This window comes from Bison bison, unplaced genomic scaffold, assembly GCF_000754665.1.
Source record: "Bison bison bison isolate TAMUID 2011002044 unplaced genomic scaffold, Bison_UMD1.0 scf7180017864042, whole genome shotgun sequence".
In the NCBI taxonomy this organism is placed as follows: Eukaryota; Metazoa; Chordata; class Mammalia; order Artiodactyla; family Bovidae; genus Bison; species Bison bison.
In genome coordinates this window covers 1,998,273-2,014,684 of record NW_011494614.1, presented here as the reverse complement: position 1 = coordinate 2,014,684, position 16,412 = coordinate 1,998,273, and the positions used below count along the sequence as shown (strand labels likewise).

At 33.0% G+C, this 16,412-nt stretch overlaps 1 protein-coding gene across 1 annotated transcript in view; it reads right to left on the bottom strand.

Annotated features, from left to right (window-relative positions):
- Positions 1–1,491: 1,491 nt before the first annotated feature.
- The window catches only part of LOC104985301 (arylacetamide deacetylase), a 16,349-nt gene continuing 1,428 nt past the window's right edge, over positions 1,492–16,412 (bottom strand). Inside the window, exons 2-5 of the mRNA XM_010835391.1 lie at positions 10,055–10,277; positions 8,464–8,533; positions 7,071–7,242; positions 1,492–2,140 (exon numbers count right to left, since the gene is read on the bottom strand). Of these exons, the coding sequence (XP_010833693.1) occupies positions 1,544–2,140; positions 7,071–7,242; positions 8,464–8,533; positions 10,055–10,277 (1,062 nt within the window). The 3' untranslated portion in view covers positions 1,492–1,543. The remainder of the gene's footprint in view (positions 2,141–7,070; positions 7,243–8,463; positions 8,534–10,054; positions 10,278–16,412) is intronic.

Sequence of the window (16,412 nt, the reverse complement as noted above, 5' to 3'; positions counted from 1 at the left end):
GTTTTTGCTTATTTTATTTTGAATACACTAACTCAGTTAAGGAAATATTTCTTAGTATGCTCAACTTCAACACTGGACTGTCTTTATTTGTAAAGTTTTCCACTGCAGAATACTTTGAGGTAGTCAGAGGATAATGACAAACACCAGTAACAGAAGTATTCAACAAAAGATTTTTACAGCACTTTTTTCAAATAATTGAATTCATTATGTTTTATAAAGTCTCTATTTAGAGGCACACATGCAATTTTTAAAAATAAATTTATTTCATATAAAACATCTTCAAACTTACCTATCTCACTTCTTAATAATTTATTTTCCCAAAACTATTTTTATTTATTTTTTAAATTTTATTTTATTTTTAAACTTTACAATATTGTATTAGTTTTGCCAAATATTGAAATGAATCCGCCACAGGTATACCTGTGTTCCCCATCCTGTACCCTCCTCCCTCCCCCCTCCCCATACCCTCTCTCTGGGTCGTCCCAGTGCACCAGCCCCAAGCATCCAGTATCATGCATCGAACCTGGACTGGCGACTCGTTTCATACATGATATTATACATGTTTCAATGCCATTCTCCCAAATCTCCCCACCCTCTCCCTCTCCCACAGAGTCCATAAGATTGATCTATACATCAGTGTCTCTTTTGCTGTCTCGTACACAGAGTTATTGTTACCATCTTTCTAAATTCCATATATATGCGTTAGTATACTGTATTGGTGTTTTTCTGTGGTTTGGTATACATTTGAGGACATGTATATATGTATGTGTGTGTATATACAGATATATATATATATAGATAGATGTAGATTAAATACATCGGTATATGAGCATATGTGCAAACATATATGCACACACATATGCATTTTTGTTTCCTTGTGCTTCTCCTGTTACTGCTCAGCTACTCATATTTGGAGCTATTTTCTTAGCTGCCTCCTTGACAGTTTCAAGGATTCAGATTATCCAAAAGTAAATGTTGCTTTTGTTTGGCTAAAATAATCTGTCAGCACCTATCATCAAAATATCAAGAGACTGAGATTTTTTATATCTCAGTTATTTATATTTTGTTTTCCTTGACTAAGGAGTTGGGCATTAGAAAATAAATTTTGCAGTGGTGGACAGTTGATATAGAACTGGGACAAAAATACATAGAAAGAATAACAATTTCATTCACACCAGCATTAAATGGATCTTATCCAAGGACCTAAAACCATGCAGAGTAAATGGTTGGTATTAAACAAGCAGACATTTATTCTAACTGAAATAATTTATGAAACAAGTAAAATGAAAGGAATGTAAGAAAACTAGATGCTTGAAAGTGATAGCTAAAAGTGAAAAATAAAATCTAATATACTCTGAGAAACAAAAGTGAGTGACACTAACCTATAAAAATCATTCCTTGACAATAACAATAATTACCTACATGCAGATTTAGAAAGACTGTAGTCTATAAAACATGTATTCCTAATGTGAATACTCTCCGTGTTTGTCCTTTTTTCCTGAAATTCTGGGGCTAACTTTTTTCTATATTGATCAGATTTTTATTACAGGTTTTCATGTAGCCAATTAATATACTGATTGGCTGCTCTATAACCAACTTTAGTAAAAAGAAAAGCAAGTGTTCCATGGAATGCACCCTCTACGTGGTTATGGATCACTCGAACTCCAGAATTCTGAAGTCGAGTAACATACATGAGTCCATCATCTCTTAAGACATCATATTGACAAGTGATGACATAGGTCAGGGGTAAACCACGCAACTTGCTATCATCAGCTAGCAATGGTGAAGCTTTCACATCTAGAATCCCTGGGTATTTTTTAGCGAGCTCTGAACTACCATGAGTTGGAGTCTTATAAATGTGACCTTTCTTAAACTTCTCAGGGAGCAAAGAACTCCAATTAACAAATTTGAACAGATTGCTTGATTCCAGAGGAATGTGTTGGTTGGAAAGCATTGCTTTCTTAAGTGATCTATCTGTAGTAAAATATTCACTCCAGAATCTGACCATGAGTGATTTCGACAGAACTGGATAATGTGCATTTTCTCGATATGATGGTAAATCGAAATCAAAATTCTGAAGGGCAGGATATATTAAAGTTTGAACCTTGAGCTTGATCTTGACATCTGGATCTTCTAAGAGCTGAAAAAAAAATAATATATTGTTTTAATAAGTCCTTTTAATGAAAAAAGTAACCACAATGTTAAAACAATGTATTATTAAGGTTCTTAAAAATACAATTCAATAACACATTTTGATAAAAAATAAAAATCTTAATATCAAGTAAATTTTAGTATTCAGTTCAGTTCAGTTCAGTTGCTCAGTCGTGTCTGACTCTTTGCAACCCCACGAACTCAAGCATGTCAGGCCTCCCTGTATATTAGATGTTCATGTAGTTAATATGTTTTAATTTTCAAAGCAAAATTAATTCATATCCTCCTCATAAACTGTGCAAGAGAATCATTTTTTTTAAGAGGATCTTTTACTAAATGTAATTTCATACTTATGGAACTTGGATTTATAATCTGAGGTTCTATAAGTTTATAATCAGGTACTGTTCTTCTCTTTTCTATTATTGAGCTTCCCTGGTGGCTCAGATGGTAAGGAATCCACCTGCAATGCCAGAGACCTGGATTCAAACCCTGGATAGGGAAAATCTCCTGGAGACAGGAATGGCTATCCACTCCAGTATTCTTGCCTGGAAAATTCCATGGACAGAGGAGCCTGGCAGGCTATAGTCCATGGGGTCACAAAGAGTCAGACACGACTGAGTGATTAACATATTTTTCTATTATTAGAATTATTTTAAATACCTAAATATGTAAGCAAGCATTGAGATGGGAAGGAGATAGCTTGAGTTTTAAAGAAATGCTTGATTCTGGATAAGTTTAAATTATACAGAACTATTAAGTTTTTAATATTTGAATTTATTTGATGGTTTAACTTATTACTCAAATTTAATATTTAAACTTAATAGTTCAAAGAAAATTAGAACTTTTGTGCTTTTGTAAATATAGTCCCCATCTTCTTCCAGAAACAGTAGAATTCTATAGTTTTCTTCAAAGCTAATTTTCCTGCAATATGCTTCTGTTACTGGAACAAACAGATCATTTTATCAGTCATAAAATATATATCTAGTTTACTGCATAGTTATGTTTGGTAAGTTAAAATTTTCAGAACCAACTTTATCTTGTATATGCCTGAAGTAATGACATACTCAGGAAGAATCAAACTGATTAGCACACCGAAAAATAGTATCACTTGCTTATCATTCAGAGCACTGGCCAGGATTTCAGGTACACTTGGGTACAGGTAGTCTTTATCCAATTTTCAAGAGAAAACTTTTATGAATTACCTATTAAGTATGATGTTTCTTCTAAGTGATTTTGTATACATACTTTTTCAAATTAAGGAGATTCTTTTCTATTCACTGTTTCCTAATTTTTTCATACTTATAGATGCTGGATATTTATTATCTTTAAACAACTTACTTTTATTAAGATAATCATTATTTTCTTCTTTATTAATTTGAAGAATTGTATTAAAGGTATTTTAATATTAAACCTATCACAATCTAAAGAATGAACTCAAAATAGTCACGATATACTAACCATTTAAAGTATTGTTTAATTTTTTGGATAGTATTTTAGTTCAGGATTTTGCATCTGTGTTCACAAATGTAGATGTTTATCATTTTTCCTTCTCAAATTGACATTGTCAGGTTACAAATCAAGATATGTCAGCCTCCCAAAATGCAACTTTTGCAACTTTCAGAATTTGTTTTTAGAAGTAGATATTTCTATTAAAAATACTTGCCAGAGTTTGTGTTTAAAACTATTTGAACCTGGAGTGTGTGTGTGTAAAAATATAAAAATGACCGTTCTGTTTATTTCATGATAATAATATAATCCTTTTTTCATATTTTCCCTAGAGTCAATTCTTTTTATAGTGAATATTTCTATTTCATGTAAATTTGAATGCATTGCAGTAAAGCTGTTCAAAGTATACTATTGTATTTTTAATATCTGTAAGATATGTAGCTATAGTCTCCTTTTCTTCCTTATATCAGCTTATTAAGATTCTCACCATTTTTTCTTGGTCTGTCTCACCCAGACTAATCAACTGTATTGCTTTTTTCAAGAAACTATTTCTGTTGACTTTGCTGATCTTATTGTGTTTATTTTTAATTTCATTTTTATGCTCTCATCTATCTCTTATCCCTTTTTATTTTGTCTTTGTTTCTATTTTTTAGGCATTCTTTTCTTTTTTTAATTTCATTAAAAGGATACTGACCTGTTAATTTTAGCAATTTTTTTATATTTAGTTAAGGCTGTATATTTTCCTCTGGATGTTGATATATCTGTGTTTCACACAGTATAATGTATATCTATTATAATGCAGGTCAAATATTTTCACACTTGGATTAATCAGGAATGAGCATCTTACTTTCAAAACATACAGAGTTTTCTCTTGATATTTTATTAGTAGTTCAAAGCATTATGCTAACTGTGGACAGAGAGAGATATAATCTAAATAATTTGATTTCTCAAATTTTATTGTGCATACTTAGAATCACTTAGAATTCTTGTTACATATGCATAGTGTTATTCAGGACATCTGTGGTAAGACCAATGATTCTCTATCTCCAATAAGTTCCCAGATGCTGCTGATACTGCTAGTTCACATACTATGCTATGAATAGCAGGGGTCTATTTGATTTCAGTTCTTTGAATTGTTTGAGACTTGGTTTATAACCCTGCATATGTGCCTGATTAAGAAAAATGTTTTGTGTGTTTCAAAGAAATGTACATTCTGCTGTTTATTATTTTATGTTCACTGTTTAAATTTATCAACCATGCTATTCTATTACTGAAAGAGATTAGTAAAATTCTTCCAATTTTGCTATTAATTTGTTCATTTTTCCTTTATTTACTATCAGCTTTGCTCTGTCTTTTCAGACTGTTTTTAATTGCATGTAAATGGATGTGGTTTTTTTTTTTTTTTCATCTTCCAGTAAATGGAATTATAGTTAGGAATGTTGCATGTTAATTCCAGGAATAGTTTTTTTCCTCTAGGATTATTTAATATGATTATAAAATAAGTATACTGATTAGTATTTGTTTGACATATCTTTTACTATCTTTTTTTCTTGCATCTATTTATATCTGTTTTAAAGCATCCTATTCATACAACTTCTGTTGGAATTTAAAATTTTATTGTTTCCATTTTTTGTATTCTACCAGAATTTTTAGTACATCTATACCAAAACATTTATTAATATTTTTGGTTTAAATTCATAATTTATGTATTATTGTGCATTTTATTTATCTCATCTATTCTATTATTCTTTTTCCATTTTGTAGTTTTTGAAATATTTTTTATTATTCAATTTTCCTGTGATATCATTTTATTGGTACATTTTTATAACATTTTTTTATATGTCCACTAAGGATAAACATAAACTCATTACTTTATCAAATGTGAAGATGGCTGGATAGCATCACTGACTCGATGGACATGAGTTTGAGTGAACTCCGGGAGTTGGTGATGGACAGGGAGGCCTGGTGTGCTGTGATTCATGGGGTCACAAAGAGTCGGACACTACTGAGCGACTGAACTGCACTGACCTGAATATTAATTACATCTTTATTACCTTCTTACAGAATAGAAAGTTAATGGAATATTTTAATATTCTAATTAGCCCTTCTATGCATGGGTTATTATTATTTTTCATATTAATTTATTTCTATTTTTACATCACAGGACACAATTATTATTGTTTTATAGAGTCATGTTCATTTTCATTTTAGTCTGTGAATATATTTACCTTTTTCCCTTCTCTTTATTTTTTCCTATCTTTTTGATCCTTCCTCTGTGGTTAATTTCCTTCTGCCTGAAACACTCCTCTTAAAAATCCAAAGGGAGAGTATGTTGGGTTGTGAATTTTCTGGAATTTTATTTCTAAAAATAGTCATCATTTTGTCCTCAGATTAGAAGGATATATTCATATTAGTCTTTTTGCCATATATTTAATGACATTATTATTTTGTATTTTCTATCTTTTAATCTCTCTGTTCAACATTACAATTTTCTGATCTCTCTTCCAATTTTCTATATTGCTGTATTGCAGTCAATATACTAACACTTCTACATAGTAAAACCTAGAATGAACCCTAATATAAACTATGGACTTTGGAGGATTATAATGTGTAAATACAAGTTCATTAACTGTAACAAATGTACCACTCTGGGTGGGGTTGTTGATAATGAAAGAGTCTATGAATGTGTGGCAGAGGGTAGACTGTAAATTTCTCATCTTCTTCTCAATTTTTATATGAATCTAAAATTGCTCAAAAAGTATAAAATCTTAAAACAACTACATTGAAAGCCTAATTTTTATGGGTAATGTTTTTATTTATTGAAATTTTGTTTATTTTTCAAATATCTTATATTATTAGTTTTACATAGTTTCTTTCATGAGCCTATTTCCAAATTTTGAAATATACTTTTATTTATTTTAAACAGATTCTACTAAAACATTTTTATAACAATAACAACATCTGAATCTGGGTGATATCTTTTTCCTGTTAACTTGTTTTTATTTTCCTCTTTGTATATCTGCTTACTTTCAACTCTCTGTTGATTACTGAAAAAAAATAATCAGTTTTAGGAATAAACTGGAAACTAGGATCATGTTGACTTCTCTCAGTAATGACCTATATTTCTTTCTGGCAAGCATATATACACATATTAAAGTATATTATAATATACAATATTCTGAACATATGTCATGAATATACTTAGATTACATACATATTCAGATTTCTTAATTATACTTATTGTTACCCTTTATTGAATTTCTCTCATTAAAAATGCCAATGGACTATATAGGAAATTGTTTTAGCATTTTATATATAAAGAAGTTCAAAGTATGAAATCATTCTTCTCAATGTTCTTAAATAAGTAAAATAAAATTAGCGACAAATTATATTTATAATCTTGATGTATGAGTTAAAAATTTGTAAATGAAAGATAAAGAAAATACAATAAGTGAAAATGCTGAGCATCTTACCTGCTGTGCCACTGCTGCAGCTAAATTCCCTCCAGCACTGTCTCCAGAGATACCGATTCTTCCAGGATCTACACCATAGCTTTCAAGATTTTGGGGGTCTAAAAACCATTTTAATGCAGTGTACACATCTTCAAATTGAACTGGAAAATGGTACTTTGGGGCTAGTCTGTAGCTGTAGATAGGAAAACAATGCTTTCTTAATCACTGATTTTCTTATCATTTCAAATTTTTTATTTAACTTTTACTTTATGTTGACTTATATTTGATTAACATTGTTGTGTTAGTTTCACGTGTACAGCAAAGTGACTCCGTTACACATATACATATATCCATTCTTTTTCAGATTCCTTTCCCATATAGTTTATAACAGAATATTGAGCAGAGTTCCCTGTGCTATAACCATTGATTTTCCTGGACTCTTGACCAAAAATCAAGAGTAAAATTTTGCTTTTACCAACATATTTGTTGGAAACATGTTTTTCCTAATCATAAAATTTGACTGGGAATCTCTAAATATTGTCATTTTTATAATCAAAATATAAAGTCCAATTGTTAAATTTGGTTTGGTCTTGGGGAAAAGCTTACTAGCTGCTACCTTTCCCAGGAAAAAATATTTGCAGAGTGATTATTTTTGGTAAATGTTCTATCTTTTTTTAAAAAAAATATATCATTATTATTACTTGTTTCTCTAGAATTACTGTTATTTTATCAAAATATATCAGTTTAATATGATAATTATTCCATTAGTCCATTAACTGAATTTTCTGAAGTTTATGTTTAAGAAGGTTCTCACAGACAGTGTGTTCTATAGAAAATTTAAACCCTTTCCCTACTCTTTCTAAGGTGTATATTAGAATGGACTTTGAGATAGGTTTTGTCTTACTTTCATGGTAAATATGGGTAATATCAATGGATTACTAACTTCTAGGCACCTTTCTAAGCACTGTTACATGTATTATAATATGTAGTCCCCATGTCAATGATGAGATATGCAAATCATTAATACTTAGAGTTCAATATCCTGTAAAATATCACACAGTTACCAATCTGCAGAGCTGACATTCAACCCCAATCCTCTGGCTCAAAAATTTCCTTAATATCCTGCTAATTATAGGGAAAGATCCAGAGGTAGTAGTTAAATCCATGTGATACTGTTGGCTAACTTCACTTGAACAACATCTTGCCTTTCTGACCTCTGTTCCTTCTTCAAATATGGTGTATGCCTTTTCTCTCCACTGCTGGACTGGACAGCTTCTGACATTTGGTTTCTCTGTCCATAATCAATGTCATCAGAGGCACAGATTTATTTTTGCCATAATAAGACACTCTATATAGTTGAGTGTATACTGATATGTAAGGCATATGGCTTAAAATCAAATAACACAGCTCTTACTTGGTTGATACGACAACTGCATCAAGTCTCTCTGCTGTCCATCTTGACAGAAGGTCATAGCTATAATAATCTGAAATAAAAGAAAAAATACTGGACTGTCAGGGGACGTTCAGCTTTAAGGGATCCAATATGTTGCATTTTCCTTTGTGTGCCATTTCTCAAGGACTCTCTGTTTCTTATCAGTTCCTGGAATACAGGAAAGAGTAGAGCTGCATGCAGTTCTCAGGGCTGAGAAAGGGCACCTGCTTGGATTCTTTTCAGTGACTCTCTTCAGCGACCTTGTATATATTAGACTATCCATTTTGTTGCAACTGGTAGAATTTCATTCTTTGTAATAGCTGAGTAATCATTTTACTGAAGATATATAAGCATGCATTTCTGCTAATAAAACACCCTTGTTCCACTAGATACTTGGGTCCCCCACGTCCTTCTTTCTGTCTTCATTTTCTTAGGAGCGTGGAAGCCTACCAAGCTCAATTTCTCACCGGGCTTTCAAGACCCTCTTGAGAGGACGCCCTGTGCCTTCATGAGCGGCACATGTCCTGTGCATGGGCTTTATTCGTTTTGCACGTAACCTGAGAGATACTGCTCTCTCTCTCTCTTTTTCTCTCTTTCTTTTCATCGACTCTGGTCCCCAGGTCCTGGTCTGTAAAAGACCACAACACTGGACCACTATAAGAATTGAAAAATGATACTGTCAAGAATAAAGTTTACTGTGATGACTTTATATTTCTTCCCTTTATCTTAAAATATTACCTAAAGAAAAAAGTCTAATACTTAGCTTCCTGTTGATCAGTTTACATATTCACATATCAGTTGAATGTGAATCATTAAGTCTGGTGATCCTTTCACTTGCCCCTGATCAGTTTTCCTTTTCAGAGCACAGTGGCATGTCTTACCCTTGCCAACCATACTCTCAGTACACTGGACCTTGGGCCTTGAACACCGTCTTCCTACTTTCAATCCACAGTCCTATCCATTGTGATAACATACATGAAAAAATGTACTAAATGTCTCCTTTCAAACATAAAAACGAAACTGTTTTTCTGGAGTACAACTTGATCTGGGAAAGGATAGAAATGTTCTTCAAGGGAAAATAAAATAATAAAATGCAACTCATTATTTAGTCCTATACTGTTAAGCAGGAGATGATTTCAAGAAAGCTGACTATACCTTAACATTTAATTAATTGGAAAGCTTTTTCACATCTATATTGGGGCATTAGGAACTTTGAAAATAATCATTTGCGTCTTGAAGGATAAATAAAACATTTCCAGCAATATGTTAATGAGTTCAAAAGACAAAAAGAATTTTTATTTGCTAAGGTGCTTAATCTTCATTCTGCAAAATTTATAGGGTCTGTCAGTGAGTGGTAGGATCAGAAACTGTCTTAATTTTTTTTGGTAACAAAATGTGTTAAATTCTGAATGTTAATAACATTTTATTCAGACTGAGATTTCAAAAACTTAATTCACGTTGCTTTCCTGAAAATAATTTCAGAAGCAAGAGCATGATATTTAATTTGTAGCTCCTAATATGAGAATCATCATTTACATTATATGAAATGAATCTACCAATGTATCACCCTTACCATTACTACCAAAACACCAGCCACCACCATGAATATAAAACAAGCCTCTTCTTAATGATTTTGTCTTCTGTTGGGGCACATATATACGGACAGGAATATCATTGAATGTTGTATCTTTCACAGTTATGTTTTCATCTGATGTTGGTGGAAAACCTTGAATTCTTGAAAAGAGTGCCATCGATTTCATGAAATGGTTTAGCCCCAATATTTCACCAAACAGGGCCTAAAATGAAATAAAAATACACATATACTCTAACTGTAAAAAATGTTTTGAGTCAAGAGGTGTACATAAATATTCAATATTACCCCAAAACTCTTAGTTATAGTCAGAAAAATCAATGATTATACCATCAGAAGATATACAAACCCAGATGCTTTACTACTGTATGATGAATAACCTAAGTGACACTAATCCTCACTTATACACTCACCCAATAGATATTAGTATGGAATATATAATTCTGTTGTCAATGCCCAGTACAATTAGGCAAGCTATTCATCCTCAAAAAAAAAAAAAAAGAAAAGGAAAAAAATCACAGTCTAATGAAAGGCAAGTTATAAAAGTACATTGTAATGTAAATATGGGAAAAATTCTTTGGAATAATTGTCAAGGTGAGGAAAAGGTTTTTAACTTCTACTTTAACTAAGACTTAAAAGGAAAATAGAGTTTGGATGATTAACTGAAGAGAAAACCTTTCAGTCAGATTAAGTAAGCTTAGTCTAGAGAAAAACAAAATGTGGTGATAGAGAAATACAGGTTGTTTGCTATTCCTATACGTTTGGACTCCAAGAGGTTGAATGAAAGGAAAGAGTCCTTAAGAAGAATTTAATAAAATATACAACACACACATATTAAAAACCAAACAAAACCCAAAGGCTATGAAAGGCATATTGAAAAATTAAGTTTTGTTAAATTTAACAATAATATTTAAAAAATCTAGTAAAGTGGTTGAAACGTCAAAGCACAATGTAAATAATAAACTTGCAATTATGAAAATGATAGTCTTTAGAATATATAACAAACTGATTACAGTAAGAAACAGACTAACAATTCAATAGACAAAAGATTCCAACATTTTTTTCATGAAAGGTCTAGAATGACTGAGGCTCTAAGGAACAAAAATACTCAATTTTCAAATATGCAATTCAAAAGAATGGCAAATACAACAAAATGGTGGAATAAGCACTGTTTTAACCTTCTTTCATTTCTAATTTTATTAAAATTAAGGTAAAATAAAAATCTTAATACAGTTACGCTATGAAAGCAAAATACAATTGGCCCTCCATATCCTAGGGTTGTGATCTCTGGTGGGTTGAATCCAGGCTTCCCAGGTGGCGCTTTTGGTAAAGAACCCACCTGCCAATGCAGGAAACAGGAGAGGCCAGTTTGATCCCTTGGATAGGGAAGATCCCCTGGATGAGGGCATGGCAACCCACTCCAGTATTCTTGCCTGGAGAATCTCATGGACAGAGGATCCTGGCAGTCTGCAGTCCATAGTGTTGCACACAGTCGGACATAACAAGCAACTTAACAGGCACACACAGGTTGAATCCACAGATACAAAATCCACTGATAGGAGGATTGGCTATATTAACTGGTCTGTGCCATTTAATATAAGGGACTTCAGCCCTGATATTGGTTTCTGAGGGGGTTTCTTCAATCAATCTCCTGCCACCCTGATAACAAGACTGTATTATAATATATGCTTCCGAAAAAAGGCACAGTACTAGGAATCATAATAACAAAAAGCTTAGTTCTCCAAGACACAGCAATACTAAAATGTGTATGCAAACAGTAACAGAGCTTAATAATGCAGGAATCGAGAACTGAAAAATTGAAAGGAGAAACAAAAAAAAAATCCAAAGTTATTAGTTGGAAATTGATATTCTTATATCATTTATTGATAGAAAAAGCAAATAGAAAAATAGTAACCATATAGAAAATTTGAAAAAACTATCAACTCAACAGAATTAATGTATTGAGGACATTCCACTCAATGAAAACAGAATACACATTCTTTTCAACTGCATAAAGAAATTTCACAAAGATGTACCACATGACAAATTTTGGGGAAAAAATATCTCAACAAGCCAAATAAATTAAGATCATACAGAATAGTTGTCAATCATAGCATAAGTAAAATAAAAACTGGAAACACAATAGTGTATGAGGAATCCCTACATATTTGGAAATTATACAACATATTCCTAAATAACTCATTGGCCAAGGAAAAGATACCTCTAGACAAATTGAAAAAATATTTTTAAGCAATTGAAAATGAAATTATAGCAAATCAAAATTTGTAGAGTGCAGAAAAAGCATTGACTGAAGGAAAATTCTTAGCTTTAAATGCATTATTAGAGGAGAAGAAAGGTCTGAAGGAACTGATCTAAGCTTCCTCCACTACAAATTTAGAGTTAGATTAGCATATTAAAGTATGAAGGAAAGAATAAAGGAGGGAAAAACCCCTGGAAATCAATAAAATCAAAATAGATAAAGAAAATTAAAGATTTATTCCTTGAAAAAAAAAAATCCCATAAAATTGATCAGCCTCCAGTCAGAATAATCAGAAAGAAAGAGAAGCTGCAGTTTACCAGTATCAGAAATAAATGAAAGGACACAATTTTAAATGCTCAGACCCATAGACACAGTAGGCAGCAGTCAGTGTGTGCTCAGAGCAACTGGACTGGCCACCCAGGGAGGGTGACGTGTAGGGCAAACTGGGACTAGGACTTGGATAACTGTAAGACGTGGAGAGAAATCGAAGATGACACAGACAGACAGATATACAATGCTTATGAGTTAGAATTGACATTATTACTGTAAAAATGACCATACTCCTCAAGGCAATCTACAGAGTCAAACCAATCTCTGTCAAAATACCAATGGCATGTTTCATAGAATTAGAATAAAGAACTCTAGAATTGTATGGAAATGCAAAAGACTCTGAATAACCCAAACAATTCTGATAAAAAAGAACAATGCTGGAGGTATCATGCTCTCTGATTTCAAACTATACTACTAAGCTTATATTGATCAAATAAGGACTATACTGGGAAAAAAACAAACCAAGACATCAATGGATTAGAATTGTGATACCAGAAAAAAACAGATCCAGACATCAATGGATTAGAATCTCAAGACCAGAAATAAACTCGCACTGATATGGGAAATTACTCTATGACAAAGGGCAAGAATATACAATGGGGGAAAAGAGAGCCTCTTCAATAAATGGTGTTGGGAAAACTGGACAGCTACATGCTAAGAATCAAACAGGACTACCTTCTCACATCATTTAAAAAATATACTCAAAATATATTAAAGACTAAATGTAAGACCTGAATCAATAAAACTCTTTAAAAAATAAGCAATATGCTCTCTGACATCAGTCTCTGCAATACGTTTTTGGAAATGTCTCTTTAGACAAGGGAAACAAAAACAAAAATAAACAAATGGGACTACATCAAATTAAAAAGCTTTTGCACAGTGAAGGAGACTATCAACAAAATGAAAAGTCTGTCTACTGAATGGGAGCAGATGTTATATAAATGATATAACTGATAAGGGGTTAATATCGAAAATATACAGATTATTAAAAATTAATGTGATCTTGCGTTTGCTATAAGCAATTGGTTTCAATTTCAATTATATGTATTGAAAATGAAGTTACTAAAAGTATAGATCTTGTTGACCTGATGAATAACTTTATAGACAAATGAGAAAAGACTTGATAAATAAAAAGCATTACATTAATAAGTTATTATTATTCATAGCAACACATAAATTACATACATATTTTTATAATTTGTATATGCTGTTATTCATGTATTCACTATTGCCTGTATCATTTTTTGCTGCTGTTTAGTTGCTCAGTCGTGCTTGACTGTTTGTGACCCTGTGGACTGTAGTCTGCCAGGCTCCTCTGTCCATGGGATTTCCCAGGCAAGAATACTGAAGTAGGTTGACATTTCCTCCTTCAGGGGATCTTCCCAACCCAGAAATCAAACCTGCATCTCCTGCATTGGCAGGTACATTCTTTACTGCTGAACAAACAGAGAAGCCCAAACATACCTAGCTCAACATTGTGTGTGTGTGATCAGTCGTGTCTGACTTTTGCAACCCCTGAACTGTAGCCCTCTAGGCTCCTCTGTCCATGGGATTTTTCAGGCATGAATACTGAAGTGATTTCCATTCCTGCTTCAGGGGATCTTCCCAACCCATGGATCGAACCCTTGTCTTTTGCATCTCCTGTGTTGGCAGGTAGATTCTTTACCATTGTGCCACCTGGGAAGCTCACATATATCATGAGTAATAGATGTTTTTAAAGGAAAAGCTTTATGATTAAATATCTTTGTGCCTTTTTCTCCCTGCTTTTTGAACAAGGGTTCTCGAGTTTTCATTTTGCACCAGGCTCGAAAAATTATTTAGCCAGCTCTACTTGATACACACAAACTGGGGCTAGACTACTATTTTGCTTACATAATGGAGTACACATGTCAGCCATTATCATGAACACTAGTGCACATATAGACACTGAAACAAAGCTGGTAGTTACCAAGAGGAAGACACTTGTTATTTCCTTCACCTTGTTGGAGCACTCCCAGACTTGTCTCATAATAGTAGCGTTACTCCAACATAACAAGTATTCTGTTGGGTTTTTTGCATTTCTCATTTAATCATATATCTTATAGATCTGTCCACATCTTCACGTAAAAAGTCCCCTCATTCTTTTACATGATGCAAAGGATTCAGTAAGTGTATAAAAATATAGTTCACTTATTCAGCCCTATTGAGGTGCAAAGTTTTGTTATTTTTAGTATTTTGGTATTACAAGCAATAAAATAGTAATAAATGAAAAACTTCCAGAGGTTACATTTTGTCTATGATAAATCCATGAAATGGAATTGCTGAGCCAACTGGAATTTTGCTAATTATTGCAAAGTCATTCTGTAATATTTTCATGCCTTGCTGGTTGGAGTGGAAAATATTACAGAATGACTTTAGCAGTTTCCAATCTGCCATCAAACAATCTTTGCTCATTTCTTTTTTATATAGAGAGGGACAGAGAGAGAGAGACAGAGAGACAGACAAAGGGAGGAGGCTAATCTTGCAGTGAGAAGGTTAGAGGAGTAAACTGGATCAGGTTTCCAAATAAGTAGTCATAACAAATCCAGGGGTGATAACTGATTGCCTCTAACTAAACCTCTCATTCTTGACTATACGGATCTTGGACACTTGGGCAAACTTAGGGATATTGTGAGGGACAGAAAAACCTGGTGTGCTGCAGTTCATGGGGTCACAAAGAGTCAGACACTACTAGGCAACTGACCACGAACAACAAACCTCTTATGTTTTTTATTAGGCATTTACAGTCAGCTTTTCTATACCATGAGAACCTACTTGCACGTCTACAGCATATATTGTGTTCCAAAACCATTACTAGTGTTTAAATGTCATAGGTTACTACCGAGTAAGCATATGACTTCTGAATTTTGTATGAAATTCTGAAAGTGAAAGTTTGTTGTTGACGGAATTCTTGGCCTCCAGAGGAGAAGAATTCAATCCAGGGTCAGAGACGAGGCTTGATCGCTCAGAGCATTTGTGTAATAAAGTTTTATTAAAGTATAAACGAGATAGAGAAAGCTTCTGACAAAGGCATCAGAAGAGGGCAGAAAGAGTATCCCCCTGCTAGTCTTCAGCTGGATGTTATATAGTCATTAGCAGTCTGTTAATGAAAGAAAGGTATGTCTTAAAACTCAGAATGGCACCAGGCCCTTCATCCATAAAATGTATTTTGGGATAATCTCTGTACCAGACGATTCATCCTAGGCCATAAAACGATTGACTTGAATCTTGTAGAAGGGAAGATTACCAAACAAATAGTATAGTTTACATAGATTAGGGGAATAATATCTGAGTATAACATAATGGTTTGTCAAGTAGTTTCTGAGCCAAAAGGCGGAACCAACTTGAAGACAGAGTCTGGGGTAATTGCATAGTACATTAACATGGCTTAAGACAAACATTTCCATAAGAAAAATGCATTGGTTAACTCAAGGTTTGAGAATAGTTAACTTCAGGTGTTCTGGTATTCCCATCTCTTTCAGAATTTTCCACAGTTTATTGTGAGCCACACAGTCAAAGGCTTTGGCATAGTCAATAAAGAAGAAATAGATGTTTTTCTGGAACTCTCTTGCTTTTTCCATGATCTAGCAGATGTTGGCAATTTGATCTCTGGTTCCTCTGCCTTTTCTAAAACCAGCTTGAACATCTGGGAGTTCACGGTTCACATATTGCTGAAGCCTGGCTTGGAGAATTTTGAGCATTACTTTACTAGCTTGTGAGATGAGTGCAATT